This window comes from Anarrhichthys ocellatus, unplaced genomic scaffold (genome assembly GCF_004355925.1).
Source record: "Anarrhichthys ocellatus isolate YVR2014 unplaced genomic scaffold, GSC_Weel_1.0 scaffold16, whole genome shotgun sequence".
In the NCBI taxonomy this organism is placed as follows: Eukaryota; Metazoa; Chordata; class Actinopteri; order Perciformes; family Anarhichadidae; genus Anarrhichthys; species Anarrhichthys ocellatus.
In genome coordinates, this window is record NW_022280046.1 from 812790 (window position 1) to 830353 (window position 17564).

The 17564-nt window shown below is 40.6% G+C and overlaps 2 protein-coding genes across 7 annotated transcripts in view; one reads left to right on the forward strand and one right to left on the reverse strand.

Moving 5' to 3' along the window:
- The window catches only part of LOC116387957 (calsenilin-like), a 17053-nt gene extending 6790 nt beyond the window's left edge, over positions 1-10263 (forward strand). For 4 of the 6 annotated variants that reach the window (XM_031855434.1, XM_031855435.1, XM_031855432.1 and 1 more), the window contains 9 exons: positions 1406-1592; positions 2271-2275; positions 6908-7033; positions 8481-8550; positions 8748-8818; positions 8902-9009; positions 9097-9201; positions 9557-9619; positions 9727-10263. In XM_031855434.1, coding sequence (XP_031711294.1) covers positions 1406-1592; positions 2271-2275; positions 6908-7033; positions 8481-8550; positions 8748-8818; positions 8902-9009; positions 9097-9201; positions 9557-9619; positions 9727-9774 — 783 coding nt within the window. In that variant the 3' untranslated portion in view covers positions 9775-10263. Of the gene's footprint in view, positions 1-1405; positions 5913-6715; positions 7034-8480; positions 8551-8747; positions 8819-8901; positions 9010-9096; positions 9202-9556; positions 9620-9726 lie in introns of those variants that run through there. The other 2 variants (XM_031855436.1, XM_031855430.1) reach the window with 2 other exon arrangements.
- Positions 10264-13388: 3125 nt separating this feature from the next.
- On the reverse strand, positions 13389-17519 carry LOC116388156 (prisilkin-39-like). The gene is made up of 2 exons (XM_031855800.1): positions 17403-17519; positions 13389-16888 (listed from the first exon to the last, which is right to left on the reverse strand). The coding sequence occupies exon 2, from the start codon at positions 16879-16881 to the stop codon at positions 15568-15570; it is 1314 nt and encodes a 437-aa protein (XP_031711660.1). The 5' UTR covers positions 16882-16888; positions 17403-17519; the 3' UTR covers positions 13389-15567.
- Between the last annotated feature and the right edge of the window lie 45 nt (positions 17520-17564).

Here is a 17564-nt window from a genome sequence, read left to right on the forward strand (position 1 = left end):
AAACACAAAACACAAAAAGCATCACAGTTACCATCTTTGGATTAGTAAACGGTTGATTGGTTGTGCTATTTAAATCATAAATTCATAAATGTGAAGCTTTTTTATCACTGAAATATTAATCAGGAACAAACACTGAGTGTGCATCCATGGTGAGATGAGAAGATGTTATGTGTGGTGAAATTAACTGGAAACGAGAGCTTGCGTCTCCCTATTCTCATAAGTGCTCATGTTACAAGAATATTTGATTTTTTTCTCTCTTTTTCTGGAAACGAAGCACATTCTCAACGTTTTTGATATTTCTTAAATCTGTATTATGCACACAAAAGGCACCACTTTACAGAACTGTATATGAATGGATCCTTTCCTTACTGCAATGTTAAAGTATGCTTGACACAAATGCATCATGTAGGTGCAAAGAGTCTGGGGGATTTACAAGACCCCTGCAACCACATAAAGATAATCACTTCTTCTTTTTTTTCAACGTTTTGAGTACTGATTACGGAGGTATGGATCTTATTATCCATACTCGCAAGCTGGTTGGATGTCTGTAAGCTACTCCTGCTGCTGGTCCAGCTGTCACAAGAGCTTTGCTGAAGCACGTTTCACCATAGAAAGCTATCAAAGCAGATCTATCTTGCCAAACCTACTGTTATGTCATACCACCGTATGATTACAAATATGTAACTCGTCCAACCTATAAGGATTTAATGTAAAGTTATATTAGAGGAAATGGTGCTTATATTAGGTTCTGTGTGAGACACTGCCTTTTCAGACATGTAATATGTCTGTTTCAGGACCTTACATTAAACTGTTTAGGGGCTTCTGCTCTGCGTAACTTACATTTGATACCAGACAGTGGATTTTAAGTTCTACACCTAGTTATAGTCTTGAGAGACCCAATGGACTCCAAGATAACTGAGGGGACATGACGAGAGAGGGGTGATGTATTTATTTGCATTTTTGTCGGTATGTGCGGTTTGATGCTCTGCAAAAGGAACATTATTAACTTTCCTAATCAATGATACCAACGACAAGACCGAGTCTACAGTCGCGCTTGCACCTCTGTGAGGCTGTTGGTGAACATAATCAATTATTATTGACACTTATCGTGAATATGATTTACACAATGGACTCAAATAAAGCAGAAAGGAGATGAGGAACCTATAGCCTTCTGGTAAGTTTGGACATACATGCAAGGAATTTGGTGAACAAGGTTGGTTGCTATGACATGGAAAAATGTGTTAGCTGGGTTGTGTGTCTTGTTTCCCCTGCAGAGTGGCTTGCTTTCTTCTTCCATGCTGCGTTCATGCGGACCCTCTGGTGGGGGAAAAGTGCAGAAGCACCATGAGGTCTGTCTTCTGTCTTTTTCTCTCTCGGAGGACAGTTTCTTTTCTGTCTCCCTCAGGCGGATGGAAAGGCGGATGGAAAGGCAGGGGATGGCGGCCTGCGGCCTGATGCCAATGGGACAGATCCAAACCCGAGTGGACAGACAGACGGCGCCAAGTGGGAGAAACCACGGCTCACCCGTAAATCTCTGATGAAGTGTTGTCTCGTCAAGTGGATTATCGCCAGTACCACGCAACAAGGGCCAGGTACACCACCAGGATAACAAACAACAACAATACAGTCTATTGAAAATGTTCATAATTGTGTGGGACTCGAATAAAGCAGTAGGTGGGGGTAGGCCTTCAATCTCCTGCGCTACAGAATAAATACATTTTAAAGCATCGACCCCATCTACAGGATATATCTATGTATGTTCTCGCCCTTTTTTTCCTCTATTCAGTGTTTACCGCTCAGCCCTCTCTCTTCACCAAACGCCTCTTAATTTCAGCAGCTAACAATCAGTGAATGGACCACTGCCGCTTTCCCGCTCACCGCGATTCAGCTTCAAAGAATTAAGTTTGATCCACTGCATCATCTCCTCCACATCTCATGCTCGCTCTGCTCCTCTTTTCTCTCTTTCTCTCACAGACACACAGAACTGTTGTTGTTGTTTTTTTGTGTCTGACCACTTCACCTCCTAGAAATGATATCCAGTATTTAGCAGGCTCAATCCTGCAGCTAAAAATAACTGCTGTCCGTCCGCTGCGGACGACATGCTAGACTGCAGAGCCCTGAAGAAAGTGTCACAAATCCAAATTGCACCAAATATGGCAAAGCACTCCCCCGGTAGCATGCGATACACCTGACAAGTCTGAAGTTGATCAGATGAGCTGTTCACGAGCTATGTGAAGAACAGACACAGAGATCCCTTGCTTTATAGTCAGATGATGAGCACAGTGTCGCCCACTGACTGCCCCTACATGCCCCCTTTCTATCTAAATTATTGACATTGTCCTTTCTGTGCAGGCAAACTGTGTGTGTGCGTGCACTTGACCGGCAGGACAGATATTCATTTCTGCAATCTGTCCGAGCAATATCTCATAATTCACTTATTTCAACTAATATATCAAATGTTTTTTTTCTCCCCCTCTGATACTTGTATCAGTCTGGGTAACAAACATAGTGATGAACAGACAAAATGTCTCCTCTGCTGTTTCCAGAAATCACCAGCTGTTGTCATTTACTGCTTCTGCCAACAGACGGAAGGCCATGTGCCTCGGACAGGACGTTGATGAAAACAGTAACAGGACAAATGCTCTGATGGCTGACAAACCATCACATTAATCATACAATTTGAATATAACAATGAACTCCACTGCTAATTTGGACTTTAGCAAGGAAATGGTCTTTTATTTATGAGGCCTTTAAGTATATTTGCAGTAGGAATGTACTGAAACTTTTGTCAGCACTCTATAAGCTCAAATTCATCATTATTCTCACTTACTATTTTATTTTCCACCGGGATCCTTAGTTAAAATCGAACAAGCAGATCTTCACCAAATTTATAACAACTTGATCTCCCTCTAGTGGTGTCTGAACATTATAGCTCCTGAGTGTCTCCTGTACAGTAGAAGGTATAGTCTGCACTCGCTCACACTCGACCCAACACAAATATATTCCTAACATTCAAAAATAATGCTGGAAAATGTGGAACTGCTGTTTAGTGATGAAATCGATGTCTGGTTCCATGATGCAATGCATTACATCATTTATACACGATTGTTTCTGTAGTTAGGAAGGTGAGGAAAAACACAATCGTCAGAATATTTCACCGGTCAAAATGTACAATACATTTTTTATTGTGGCTGCTGCTGGGCCTCCTGCACTCTTTGATAACTGCACCGGAGAGGAAGCTAGCTGTCATATCATATTATAGAGAGTGAAAACATTTGAGCTCTCTGTCAAATCATATCGGCTGTTAAAATGGGAGGCCATCTGTGAGTAACCCACAGATCATGGAAATACTGCTATAAAAATGTCATTTTGAATGGCTGCCATACCATTTTAATGTATAGTTTCTCAGGTAATCAGTGTTATCAATGCACATTTAAGTTTAAGTTTAGTGGAACCTGAACAAAACTCACATGAAAGGGCAGGTGGAATCCCCCTTTGCACAATGCGAGGTGTGTATGAAGCCTTTCCAGACAGGTAATTTCTTGCCAAAAATAAAATGCATAAAAATCAATGAAAGAGCTAAAAGCGTGCACTAAGCAAAAGGCTGAGAGCGAGCGAGCGAAGTCCACGGTGTTTAATTGTGTGACGAGAACTGGTATGACGGTTTGTGATAGATGGGCCCAGGCTCTGAGCTGTAATGTTGCCCTCACTGCAGTCATTAAAACCTGATGGTTAGACCGGTTGCTGCAATGTCTGCATCTCTGCATGCTTTAAGCCACCTCACTCTTGTCTGTATTTAAAAGAAGAACAGGGATAGATCAGCACTTAAGGTGCATTAAACAGTATAATGCTGCATTATTTTTATGGCAGGCAAGTTCCCACATGAGCTCATACATCTTGCATGTTGTGTAATGGCTGAGTGTGTTGCTGTCCGGTGAGGTAGGATCAGCCCACACATCAGATACACTGCAAAGGGTAACTACATGCAGCATTTTATCTGGGCGAACCATCACCTCTGATTTCACACCCTGACTCATATATAAGGCTATAAGTTAAGCATATTATTTTGGAAGTCCATTTTAGTACTGTATGTCCAGTGCAAGACAGGTGCACTTACTCTGAGTGAGCTGTGTGCTCTGTTAACGTTGCATCTTGAACTGGGATAGCACTCCGAAAACACAAAACAAACTTAATGCTACAGCGTCAATATACCATTTTGTTTCATATGCTGACACATTTTATGCCCATTTACATAAACCCTCCCAGGGCTATCAAAATGCATTTCTGGCCCGCTTTCTCTCCCTCTTCTAAGACCAGTATTTTACCTCTCAACAATTGATTTGCCCTCCACCCCCTCTTTGTACTTTAACCGAGTCCATTATGTTGTGCAGAGTCATCAGCCGTGAACTGTACTCCTATTCTTCTTCCCTCTCGCTGTCCTCACTATCATCACAAAAACACTCGCTCGCTCTTTAACAGCAAAAAGTGAAAAAGTACTTTTTAGACCGCCAACACTCTGCGTGCGTGTTATGCAGAGCATTTCACAGAAGCTATGAATTGACCTCTGAAGGTGTGCAGCACAGATATAATTCACTTAAATGCCACGATTCTTAACTACAATCTCATAAACAGAACACCGTTTTTACAGTTGCAGCGGTCACGGTGTCTTTCTGCCCTGAGTTATTGACTGCGCGTGTAGCTGAACGACATAGTAGACACAAGCAGCGCCACACAGGGAAGGGCAGGCTCCTTCATTCTAAGTGCGGTTCATATCCCAGCCATCAGCGGATGTGGATCAATGCTTGGTTTTACAGCTTTGCATCCTTGAAATGACTGAGCAAATGAAGGCAGCTTAGATTGTCAATCAGAGACTGTTGTTAAAGAAATTCCTTCAGTAACCAACCTGAGACGCGCACGCGTGCACACAGCTCAGGACGGAGTGAGAGGAGATGGAGAGAGTGGAGGGTGGAGCCCCTGAGTTGATGGAGTTGTGGGAGAGATCCTAAAAATGAACTGGCCAGGAGGTGAGATGCCAGCGCGTAGTCACAGAGATGGATCGTTTGCAAGTGGAGAAAGCTTTGGATCATTTTGGGGGATTGTCACTCTATGAATTTGATATTAATTTACTCATGGTGGACTTTGAACTTGTTTTCTTAAAAGAGGATGTTCTGCGGACAATCTGTGTCGTCTTAAATGGTCAGTGGTTTAAGTTGGGGGTTTCATTTAAGTGAATAAAACTGCTGATGCCTGTTAAAACGTGGCAGGAGGAAGTTAACGTTAAGGTTTTTAAAAGAGGCTTCTGCACAGGAGATATCTAATGCAAGGCAACAATGGAAGTGGATGGCATGGAAGTATTTGCCATTGCTGTTGTTATTGGAATGTTTTATGTCGTGCTCAAACAGTTTGGGGTTTGGGAGCCCTTGTCACTCGAAGGTAAGACATAAAGAGATGTATGTATGTTCACATTTTGTCTTTGGTGTTTTGTGTAGCATTAGAACAATAATGTTGACCGTAAAAGTGATACTTAATTTATGAATAAGTGCTGTCCAGCTGGCTGTAAAATATTAAAAGACAGTTTACATTTTAGAAAACGTTCACATACAGTATATACTAAAAAGCTTTTGGTTTGCTGTAATTGCTTCTTTTATTCATACTGGACATAAACATTTGCAGCAACCAAAAACTCTTTCAGTGCACATATTGGCATGTTAATGTTGTTTTAAAACAATAAATATATATATCCTTAATCTATCCTTTAATAACATGATCACTACAGTATGTTGGTAATCTGTCGACTTCAAACCAAATATGTTAACAGTTCTCTCTTCTTCCCCTCTCATTCCTTCATCCCCATCTCTTCCTGGTCTGGTCTTTTTCAACTTCCCATTTGTGGTGTTGCTCTTATAAAGATGGTGAGTACCTCCAGTGGTATTCCTCTACGCTTTAGCTTTAAGTTTCATTTCATTCCAGTGATCTCTGTGAACTTCTTTCCCTTCATTTTTTTAAATTTGTATTGAATGATGATAAGATGAATTATGGCTGCATTGAATTCAGGTGTGACATTGTGCAAACTGCTGCGCAGCTTCATCAATGTTAATTAGTGACACCTGTGACAATATGGCGAGTCAAAGTGTCTAAAATCACTCTTTACTTTTCATCATTTTAATTTAAGTGTCTTTAAGCTCTCTGTATACAATAGTCACCTAAAAATGTCCACAATGGCGCAAAAGGAAGTACACTGTCTGTCTGTTTTATTCCCTCCAACCGTCCTAATTTCTTCCTACCACTATTTCTTCTTCTTATTGTTTCCACTTTTTAAGCAAAGAATTAGGTTTAGAACACTACTTTTGCTGAAAATGTGACTTTACACTTTACACAAATCTTCCATGCTGTAGAGCAAACTGTTGATTATTCATTATGTAAGGAACAGAGAATGAGTTATTTCAGACAAAGCCAAAGTGTCCATACTGCTCTTACCCACCCATACTGTATATCGGCTTATTTCCTCGAACCACTCTGAGCAACAATCCCTTGTTACTCATAATTTGTCTAACTTCTGTATTAAAAAAATGTCCCATGATCTCATCTTCTTTCATCATGTTTAATTAATGCTGTTAATTCTTCTTACCCCCTCTCTCACCCATTTCCTTGTCTCACCTTTCCCTCTTAAAACTCTTCATTTTTGTCTTCGAATGTATGTTTTGTTTGTGTAAAGATGGTGAGCATTTTGAGTTGTGTGCTGTATATATTTTTTGCCTCCCATCTATTTGATTTTCTAGTATTTTCAACTCCCTCCTTCTTCCTTTTTGTTTTGTTTTTTCTTTCTTTTCTTCCCTCTATTTCTGTCCTCTTTTCTTCCTCCCCCTCTTTGCCATCCCATCCTTGTTTTATTTGTTTCTCACTGACAGACAGCTGTGACAATGACTTTGAACTCTCAATGGTGCGTCACCAACCAGAGGGCCTCGATCAGCTCCAAGCCCAGACGCAGTTCACCAGAAAGGAGCTTCAGTCGCTTTACAGAGGCTTCAAAAATGTATGAAAACAATCAGCACAGTTCATCCCAAATGACAGGAATAAAGGCAACTTTCTGGCACAATTAACAATTGCTTACCACCATTCCTAACAAACACACAGTGTGTGGTGTGTGGTGTGTATGCATATGTTTACGGGTTGTCTTTCTTAAGCCGTTTTATTCGCTTGTGATTTAGATTCTTGAAGATGTAAAATCATCCAGTAATTCAAAGGGAAAAAGCAAAGATTACAAGAAAGTCCAATTGTATTCAGCAGAAATATCGTCATTGATGTTGATGGTTTTTTTCTCTATTTTCTAGGGTACTGAGCCAACTAGTCCACTAATAGGTTGTTTCGATTTCTTAAGTCGATAAGTCGTTATTTCCAAGAAACTCGTGAGCACAACTCTGGTAAACACAATATTTAAAGTGACGCTTTTGTGTGATTTTTCGTGGAGAAACTCAGTTTTACAGATCTGTCGATTAAATCAACTAATCGATTCGTCAATGAAATTGTTTTCGTGTTAGTCAGCCCTAGTATTTTCTGTGACCATTCAGATTTATGTTTTGACCCCTTGGGGAGGTCTTCACACAGAGGTTGGGAATCACTGTTCTCTGCCAACAATTAAAAATAATGGATATCTAGATTTATATGTCCTGATTAAAGGTACCATGTCCAGTCTTTGACTGCAAGTGGTGCTGTAGAGCAATGTTTTAGAGAAATTGTTTTTATCTTTGTGTTCTTCTAACACATGCACAAAGATGCCGATGCACAAATGCGGTACTGACGTGATAGGCCTTCATATTTGTGCCGACTGCAAAGGCAGCTAATGCATACTGACAGTTAGTGACTGCAAAGTGCCATTAAAGAATAGAAGAAGAAGAGCTGACGCTGATTGACACAAAGCAGGCTTTAAACTTAAATAGATTATGAAAAAATAATAATTATAAAAAAACTGCAATTAGATCTCCCCAGGGTGCCTTACTCTTGGTTGCTCTGTTAAGGGAAATCTGATGAAAAAGATTTTAAGAGGTTTTACTTTTCAAAATGTGATGTTCTCTGACTTGCTTTCTTCTCTGTTCTTGTTGTGCTGCTGTAGAACTTTTTTTTCTTTTCTTTGCACTACTTGCATTTTTCCTTGATTTTAACTAGCGTGCACCCATGTGCCATAAGGCTTTTCATTACTATGCTACTCTGACGTAACTGCATTTTAAGGATTTATAAAGAAAGAGCACTAAAGGCTCCAGTAAAGATTTTCCCTTTGCCATTTATGAATCTTTTGGCTCTCCTGCTCTTTTTTGCCCTCTAGTGGCCATAAACCTGCACACAGTACCACACAATGATGGAACATCAGTAGTGCTAACTTTAATACTCTGTTATTCTTATTGTATAACTACTATTTGTATTATTATTTTAGCTAATCTGATATGCCTGTCTTAAATGATGTAAATGTGTTTTTCTCTTCATAGGAATGTCCCAGTGGGCTAGTGGATGAGGAAACTTTCAAGACCATCTACTCGCAGTTCTTCCCTCAAGGAGGTACAGAATATAACTAATAAACTGGTGTCATACAAGCATATAAAAGATGGCTACCGTGACTCGGTCTGTTATTATTTTTTTTGTAAATCTTGCTAAATGTTTGGGATGAATGAGATAAGCAAAATAAGTCAAGACTTTCAGTATAAAATGAGTACAAGTTTTTCATGTCTATTGACATGTGTTCTATATGTTCTCAGATGCAACCACGTATGCGCATTTCTTGTTCAACGCGTTTGACATGGACAGAAGTGGCTCCATCCGGTTCGAGGTGAGTTCACCGCTGACTGCATGTTTTGTGCTATAAAACACAAAACGCAAAGCTAATAATGAAACTTGTGTATTCTTTTTCAGGACTTTGTGATAGGATTGTCTGTGTTGCTTAGAGGCTCCGTTACAGAGAAACTTCGATGGGCGTTCAACCTGTACGACATCAATAAAGACGGCTACATTACCAAAGAGGTACATTCAATAAACCGTTCTCAGTTTTGAGAAAGCGTACCAAAATCTGTGGCAGTTGTTCTGTATTGTCTCTCTGGTTTCCTGCAGGAAATGATGGCAATAATGACGTCCATTTATGATATGATGGGCAGGTGTACCTTACCCAGTGTACGAGACGACTCTCCCTATGAGCATGTGGAGAAATTCTTCCAGGTATTTTATCTCTGCAACCACTTAACCACACAGCTGAATCCCTGGCATCTAAATGTACTGTGTTTTATTACATCCAGATTCTGCATCTGTATCAAAACCACAACCTCAGTGTGTCGGTGTGCCCGAGTACTGTCGTGTTTTAGACTCTTGTCTCTCTCGCTTAAAGAAAATCTAATTTAAAAGAAAAATGACACCAAGCCCCTTTTCAAATTCAAAACCCATCTGAAGGCCAGACCTCGTCTAAAGCCACAGTTCATCACTTTGATTTCATGACACACTTTTGTACCTCATATTAGTAAGATTTCATATCTGATTAAATATGAAACCTCTCCTTTTCATGCCTGACATTTTTCAGAAAATGGATCGAAACAGAGATGGAGTGGTGACTATTGATGAGTTCATAGAAACCTGCCAAAAGGTAATCCAATCGTCAAACTGAACTGAAACATGATTCGCTGAGTTCATGCATCTTTTGTGCACAAAAAAACACCATTTCTCTTGCATCATGCTTTCTGCTCTCAACAGGATGAAAACATAATGGCTTCCATGCAGCTCTTTGAGAACGTCATCTAGTTTCTGTAGAGGGACGTGGATCAGTAATGCTGCATATAGTGCTTCCAACTGCAAGCATCTGGGCCTGAAATCACCTCATCCATCTTGAAAAAGAAAGAAAACGTGTTGTGCAACACATTTTACATTTTAATAGAAATTGGCGAACACTGTTGCTTTTCCTGTCGAACTGTTCCATGCAGAGAGATGTGAAGAATTCACCAAATCACATGAAGAAGAAATGTTTCTTTGCATGACCATTTTGTTTTTGCACATGATCAAACCAGCTGAGCATGAGTGCTTGCCCATCATCTAAAAAGCATGTGATGCAAACCACATTGAACACAAACAAGGGTTTTAGCGTTGACCACTTTGAAACTTGGGCGAAAGAGAATACTTTGTTACTGTACTAAACTGTAAAGAAAATGTTTCTAAGGTCTTCAGATTGTTGCGGTCATGGTCATTGTCATGTTGACCCAAAACCTGCTGAAATAAATAAATACCTTCACACACGCTGATAACTACTGACTATCTTCTGTTATTATATAACACACAGAGCTATGTATGTTATGTAACTGTACAGCTGCAAACCAGCAATACAACACATTTCTATGGGACTTGCTACAGACATACATGGAATATTCAATATGTTCAGACATTGTACGAGGGATCCAGAACAAAGTGACACTTGTCCAAAGTGTGCCCTTAAACAGATCCTCTATCTATACCCATGACACAAAGGAGAAATATCTTCTTTCGGCTGAAAGTGTTTCCCCCAATTTGTAGCATTTTGACCGGTCTGGATTCTGTGAACAGTCGTCCCTCTTGTTCTTTATCCTCTGGGCTCTCTAACTTTTTCGTTGATATTTCGTGCAAAACAGGATTGAAATTCTTAACACCAGCTGTCACTGGCCGCTGTACTCGTTCAAGTGACCAGTTAACTTTGTTTTTTTTCTGCATGATGAATAGTTCCATTTATGAGCAGAAGACTGTTCTTCACACTGGTACTTGTTTGTCTGGATCAAATGTCTTTAACATCTTGATGCACAAAGAATAACAGAAAAAGTACAGAACCAAATTTAGTATCATATTTGTCTCATCAAAGGAACAATACCATGACTCAACCATCTCTTAAATTGTAAATAAGGATACGCTTTTTTATCAGTTGAATTTGTCTTATTCTAATTGAGATGTTCAGAAACACACTGTAAGATTTGGGTAATCCTATCCAATCAGAGCCTAATGACAATATTCAGATTATGGTTGTAACTGTAAATATTATGGTGAAAATAGCAGAGAGGGAAAAAAAACAATGGTACAAATGAATCTCCCGTTAAATGTACATTAATGATTTACTGTCTTATAATAATAACAGCTCTAGTCTCTTGTGCCATGGGCCATCCTTCCAGCCAAAAGGCCACTTCAGGTTAATGAGGCACAAGTTAAAGTGAATCACTGCTGAGCATTTCATGTAGGCATAAACATGTAGGCTTTTATCTAATTCAAAAGGAAGTACAACATACAAACCTGTGATAGTAAATAATTAGCCAATGCAGACAATAATATACTTGTTTTTGCTCCAGCCTTTGCATTATGTGAATAATGGGAGAAAACTAGGTGTTGCAACTGTATGTGAAATGCTGCCATCAGCCAAAATCATTCAACCTGTTCTGTATTATTGATCTTGAGCCAATAGCAAAGCAGGGTTTGTTTTGGGGAGGGGGCTGTTGAGTGGATGTTGGTGTGGAAATGATGCTGGTACCAAAATGCTGCTCTTCTGAAATATACGTGTTGTGGTTTGACCAAGGACTGCCGCTCCAGCATCACAACCTGTGTGCCCGATCAGAAAGGTAAAAAGGCGTTTAACTAATATTCTTTATTTTTATGTTATCAATTCCAAAGTAGACGCTATCAGCACAGTTTACCTTTGTTATTTAACATTTGTAAATAATTTCCATCCACATGCATTGCAACAACACATTGCATATCCACGCATCTTTAATATGTTTTATAACAACATATGGAAAAGTGCATTGTGTATCTGAGCCGGGGTAAGCAAATGCACCACGAAAGAAAGAAATATGCATCACACACATAATGCCCAGCTGATCCCAGTGTTGACAGAGCATGTGGATAGTTCTGGAGGTCTGTTGTGTTAGTGCTGGTAAGCATGTGACTTTGGCTGTGCAGTGAGCGAAATCAAAAGCTTTAATGCCAGTTTGAACTACAGCCAACAGACTTGACAAACCTGTCTCTCTTTGTCCCTCAAATAAAAGAATAAACGTGCGTGGCAAAAATGCAAAGCTTTTTATAATACGTGTGTGTGTGTGTGTGTGTGTTTGCAGAGTAAAGATCTCCAGTAATGACTGGCCAGCAGAGGCTGCTCTCACTGTGGGTTTGGCTGTTGCTCGTGGCAGCTTTGTGCCCAGGTGCAGACGGTAAGCGTGGAGGCATCTTCAAGGGTCGAGGAAAAGGTGATGGCGACAAAGTGCCTCCCTCTCAGGGCCGAGGCCTCTCCAAGCAGGGCCTGAAGTGGGCTGGAGCAGCAGCAGCCGGGATGCTGGGGGGCACAGGGACCGGGTATGGGCTGGGGTTGTTTGGTAAGCCGAAGCACGGGTCTGGGAGTCATCACGGCCGTAAGAAGGCCTCCTCTGAGCAAGATCAACGGCTTTACCACAATGAAAGCCAAAGATTTCCCAACCAGTATGTCTGGAGAGCCTTTGTTAAGGCGGATGCCCCGGCTCCCATGACCAACATCTTCCTCACCCTTGGACATGTGGTGTCTTTCCTTATAGCTGCCTTGATTTAATTTTAACACATCTGATCACATGGGAAAACAATCAATCATCAGATCAAATGAAATAAAAGCTGCTTTGAACAAATGATGCTTCCTGTCCTTTATTGTTTAATATAGAGTGACGGTAATTATGGTAAGATTACTCTGAGTGCAGGGTACAATATTGTTTTCTGGGACTTTAGCAACCTCATTCTACAATTAAAATGTACACATCAAGCTATTTCAAAGCAATAAAGAACTTGAGCTGGGTACCAACAAAAATGTTTGTATCAATATAAACATGTTTTGAATATTGGACTGCAACTAACGATTATTTTCTGAATCAATCAATCTGCCTTTTAATAACTTGGTCTACAAAACATTAGAAAAATGGAAATAAAAGTGAATTTCTTTTTACTTCTTGAAATGTCTTGTTCTGTTTGAGCAACAATCCAAACCCCAAAATATTCAATTTCCTGTATCGTAAGTAAAAGCAGCCAATTCTCCTATTTGAAACTGAAACCATCAAATTGGAGGATTAATTACATTCACTTTTCTAACTAACGATTAATTGTGGCAGTTTTGACTTTTTTCTATTCAACAAAATCTATGGAATGCTGTTGAAAAAAAGAAGAAGCTTTGGTGAAATATATTCTAAACTCTAAAGAAAGGTTTTCTAATTCAGAAATGTCCTGTCAGAAACTGCATAATATGCTTGTTGTCAAAACAATTGGTGGCCGAGAGTTGACCTGCAAGTAACTTTACTGGTTGTCTTTATTCTATATTTTTAAATTAGTTTAAAATAGAGTGTGAACAAGAGTATGTGTGTTTGTGAAATGTCATCATTTAGGCAGAGAAACTCTTATTGTGTTAGTTATTTTATTTAACACATAAACATCATGACAAACCATATTAGTAACCCAACGCGTTTACAACTACAAGTCAGATATACACAGATGTCTATACTCCCATAATGAGCTCGATGACACAGTTACAGAATATCTACACCCAACGGGAGGTAAGTGCACTTCACAGATATTCTACAGCCTAGATAGTATGAAAATGTAAAATTGTCATTTCAAATGGACAGGGAGCAACAATGAACGGGAAAGGTGCAGTATGACAACGAATGAACCCGGAGACCCGAAGAATAAAAGTGAAATGTGAAGAAAGAGAAATAAATCACTATAAAACAGTGCTTATGATCACTTCCAGATATACTGTCAACAATTGGACAGTGATGAATAATTACCAACAACAGACAGATACACCAGTGTCAAAATAGCGGACTGAAATGATGACTGACGTGTTTTGTTTCAGATATTTTTTACTTGGGTGAAACTCCCTTGAAAAGCCTGCAAACTTAATTTATGTAGCAATTTTAAAAACAGCAAAGTGCTTTACATTAAAAACCCCAGAGGGGAATAAGTAATTCAAACAATCAGGTAGAAGAAAACAAGCTGGACCAGTATAATAATCAAATTACAGATAACTTAAAAATGTACAGATATAACTTCACAAAAAACAAACAAAAGGACTGCAACATTTTCATTCCAGAGAAGCACACCATGACAGCCAGGGGAGGCTAGAGTTTGTGATAAGCAGACGTAGTTATTTACACCTGACCTGCGACCATCTGACTTGTGTCAAGAGAAGATTCAGGTGATGAGAGGAAGATGCTGAGATGAACCACAAAAGCCTGGAAATTCTTGAAAGTCAGAGTATCATGAAAAATAATTAAAATCTCCAAACCGCTACAGCACTATTCATGTACATGTGAACCAACACACTCTGTCAAGTCCAGTGATCCCGGGCAGATTTAAACTGGCGCTTCTAGTTCCAGTTCCAGTGTTAATCTTGATGATAGATACGACATGAAGATACCATGTGTGATTAGTAAAGGTACAATTAAAAGCTTAGTATTAGTTCTGGGACGCCAGCATTTAGGGTTAAAGTCTTGAATTGTCGTGGACCTCATCTGTTCGAAACCTCAATCAAACCCCAGCTTTCACCAAACTACATGTAGCAGTGCTGCACAGATTCAAAAGCGTCAGGCGCCATTTTCAACAAATGCACCTATTGTTGTCAACAGCTGCAGGCACGGTAGCACATCAAAGGACACATGCTCAGTGACGCCTCTTTACTATCAAGGGCTATTACATGCAATCCAGGATTTCACAGGTAACAATGAGTGAGTATCATGTAGCTGTTCTTTACTTTGAGGACACCTTCAGTCTTATTTAGATTGTGGTCATATACGTTTTTAATTGTTTATTGTGGGATAGTAAACCATTGTTCTTGGTCATTACACAACAATGCGGAGCCAATCACCACAGATCATCATGTTGAGAAAAACGGCGGCAAATCCCACTGTGGACTATAGGAGATTTCTTCTGCTTTCTCATTTATAACATATTTTCTTCTGCTTTTGGTAAGTGGTCCTTAGAAAAAAAACAGTTGGTCCAGTTGTTCTCATTGCCAAACTACATTATTGTTCTTTTATATTTGCTGACAATTGTATCTTTATTTAGCATATTTAACCAATCTGTCTGTTGAATTGTTCGGCACAGATTACAAAGGGTGACTAAATGTTTTTCTTTAGTTTTTTGACGTAAATGTCACATTCTCATTTTACACAATATCAGTCATACCGTCACAATAAATTGTCACAAAAACTGAACTAAAGTACCCTGAATCTGTTCTCTATGCATTCAGTGCATTATAATGTGGAGCAGATAAAAAAGTGAAACAGAGATGCTAAATAAATTATTGAAAGAGTTAACAGAAAGAGATTAGTGCAGCTTGTACGACACACAACTGATGATCTATCTGTAACATTTTAAAATAACAGCTGGCTCTCAAAAATTGACTCCTTTTTTAACATCAACATTTGTTACCTGCGGCGGTAATAGAGGATTACATGAGACCCAGAGAGCTTGCTATGGAGATAATATACTTTAGCAGTGGTCTGGACGTGCAGATATAATGGAGGAAGTGGAAATCCATTTGGGATTTTATGGTAAAAGGAAGACTAATTACTCTCACTGGAGAAGGAGCATGGTGGACAGTAGCATGAGGATGGAAGTGAAAAGTTGAATCACCCCGTAGCTCAGAGAGCCGATGCGATTGGACTTGGAATGGATTTGTTCCTCGGCTTTTCGTTCCTGCAGAAATCTCTCAGAGTACACCATGAACTCCTCGACACAGCGTCGGGACTTCACTTGGTGAATTAGGGCGGGGTATCCAATCTCCTCGATGCTGACGGTGTCGCCGTCATCTTGGCCACCTCCATCCTGACTTTTAGGCGTGGTCTTGTTCATACAGCGCTCCATGAACTTGTCGTAGGACTCTGACCGTGGAGAAGGTTTGTAGACATAATCACGGCCGTAGTCTTTCTCGTCTGTGGATTTGGTGCCATACTTGTTGTACATGTAGTTGTTGTAGTACTGCTCTTCTTGAGGGTTGTTGAAATTGAAGTGTGGCCGAGGGAAGCGCCCGAGTCCATATCCAACAGCCATCCCGGCCACAGCACCGACACCTGCCGCCATCATGGCTTTTTTGGCAAAACCTGAAGAACTGGGCTGGTAACCCATACCCTGGACAGAACGAGAGAAAGGAGACCCTCCCATCCCTTGACCACCATAGCCGCCACCACCATAGCCTCCACCACCACCATAGCCTCCACCACCACCATAGCCTCCTCCACCAAAGCGGGGACTGAGGATCTTATTATTTGGGTTCTGGTTGGTGTAACCACCAGCCCCTCCACCAGGGTAACCACCAGCCCCTCTACCAGGGTAACCACCAGCCCCTCCACCAGGGTAACCACCAGCCCCTCCACCAGGGTAACCACCAGCCCCTCCACCAGGGTAACCACCAGCCCCTCCACCAGGGTAACCACCCTGTCCTGTATTTCCCCCTCTGACTGGGTAACCTCCAGCTGGGTACTGGTTGGGATATCCTCCTGGGTTGCCAGCTCTGCCTGGATATTGGTTGGGATAGCCTCCGGCAGCTGGGTTCTGGTTTGGATAACCTCCAGGATTGGCTCTACCAGGATTCTGGTTTGGGTAACCTCCAGCTGCTGGATAACTCGGTGGGTTTTGTTTGGGATTTGTGTTGCCTGCTCCTGGATAACTTCCGCCAGGAGGATATGGGTTGGGGTTGCGATTGGGACTCTGTGGCTGTCGAGGGTAGTTCGCTGGCTTAGAGGATGGCTTTGACTGGGTCCCACCCCTGTTGCCGGTAGAGGTTTTCTTACTGCTGCCACTGCTCCCTCTTTTAGCCCATGTCGAGTCAGTGTTTAGGAGAAACACAATAAGAAGGGACACTAGGATCATCTCACCCACCTTTCCCATCTTGGCCCTAGAGAGAAAAGTGTGTCAAAGTAATGACCATAACAATAATGAAGCATTCTAAAAAACAAATATTCCTGTCATTGTTATTTAGGATGGCATGCAAAATAGCCCAGTGCTGCATTTTCATATACAAATGAGCGACAATTTATTATTATATAACCATGTGTATTCTTATATAGGCCATATAGCAAGACGTATTCAATCCAAAAAACAGAATGTTACAACGATATTCAAGCGGAGCACTCACACCATTATTCCCTCGTTATTTATTTAATTATAAAAGAAATAGGCCTAGATGATGTAAATCTATTTAACAGACATAACCACCGAGTAAGCGATGACCTGTTTTTATTATTAAAACGGTGAGTATAGCCACACCAAGCATTTCAGTATTATCCTGTCCAGTCGCTGAGATAAACAGAACCATAACCCTTCATCACACAGTGAGCCGCTTTGTTCTCTCGATTTCCCACAAAGACAAATCTAACAGCAACATGGCGTATAACTGAATTATTTCCTACCGTGAACTGGCGGTTTGTCTATGCGCTTCGATGGTAATTCTGCGATAATGCGATATTGTCTTCTCTCTCTCGGCTCCGTCATGTGCTCTCTGGCTAGGGTGGATTATGTAGCTGGGGTGCGCTCGATTTTATGTGCAGCAAGTACCCTGTGCAGGGACGAGA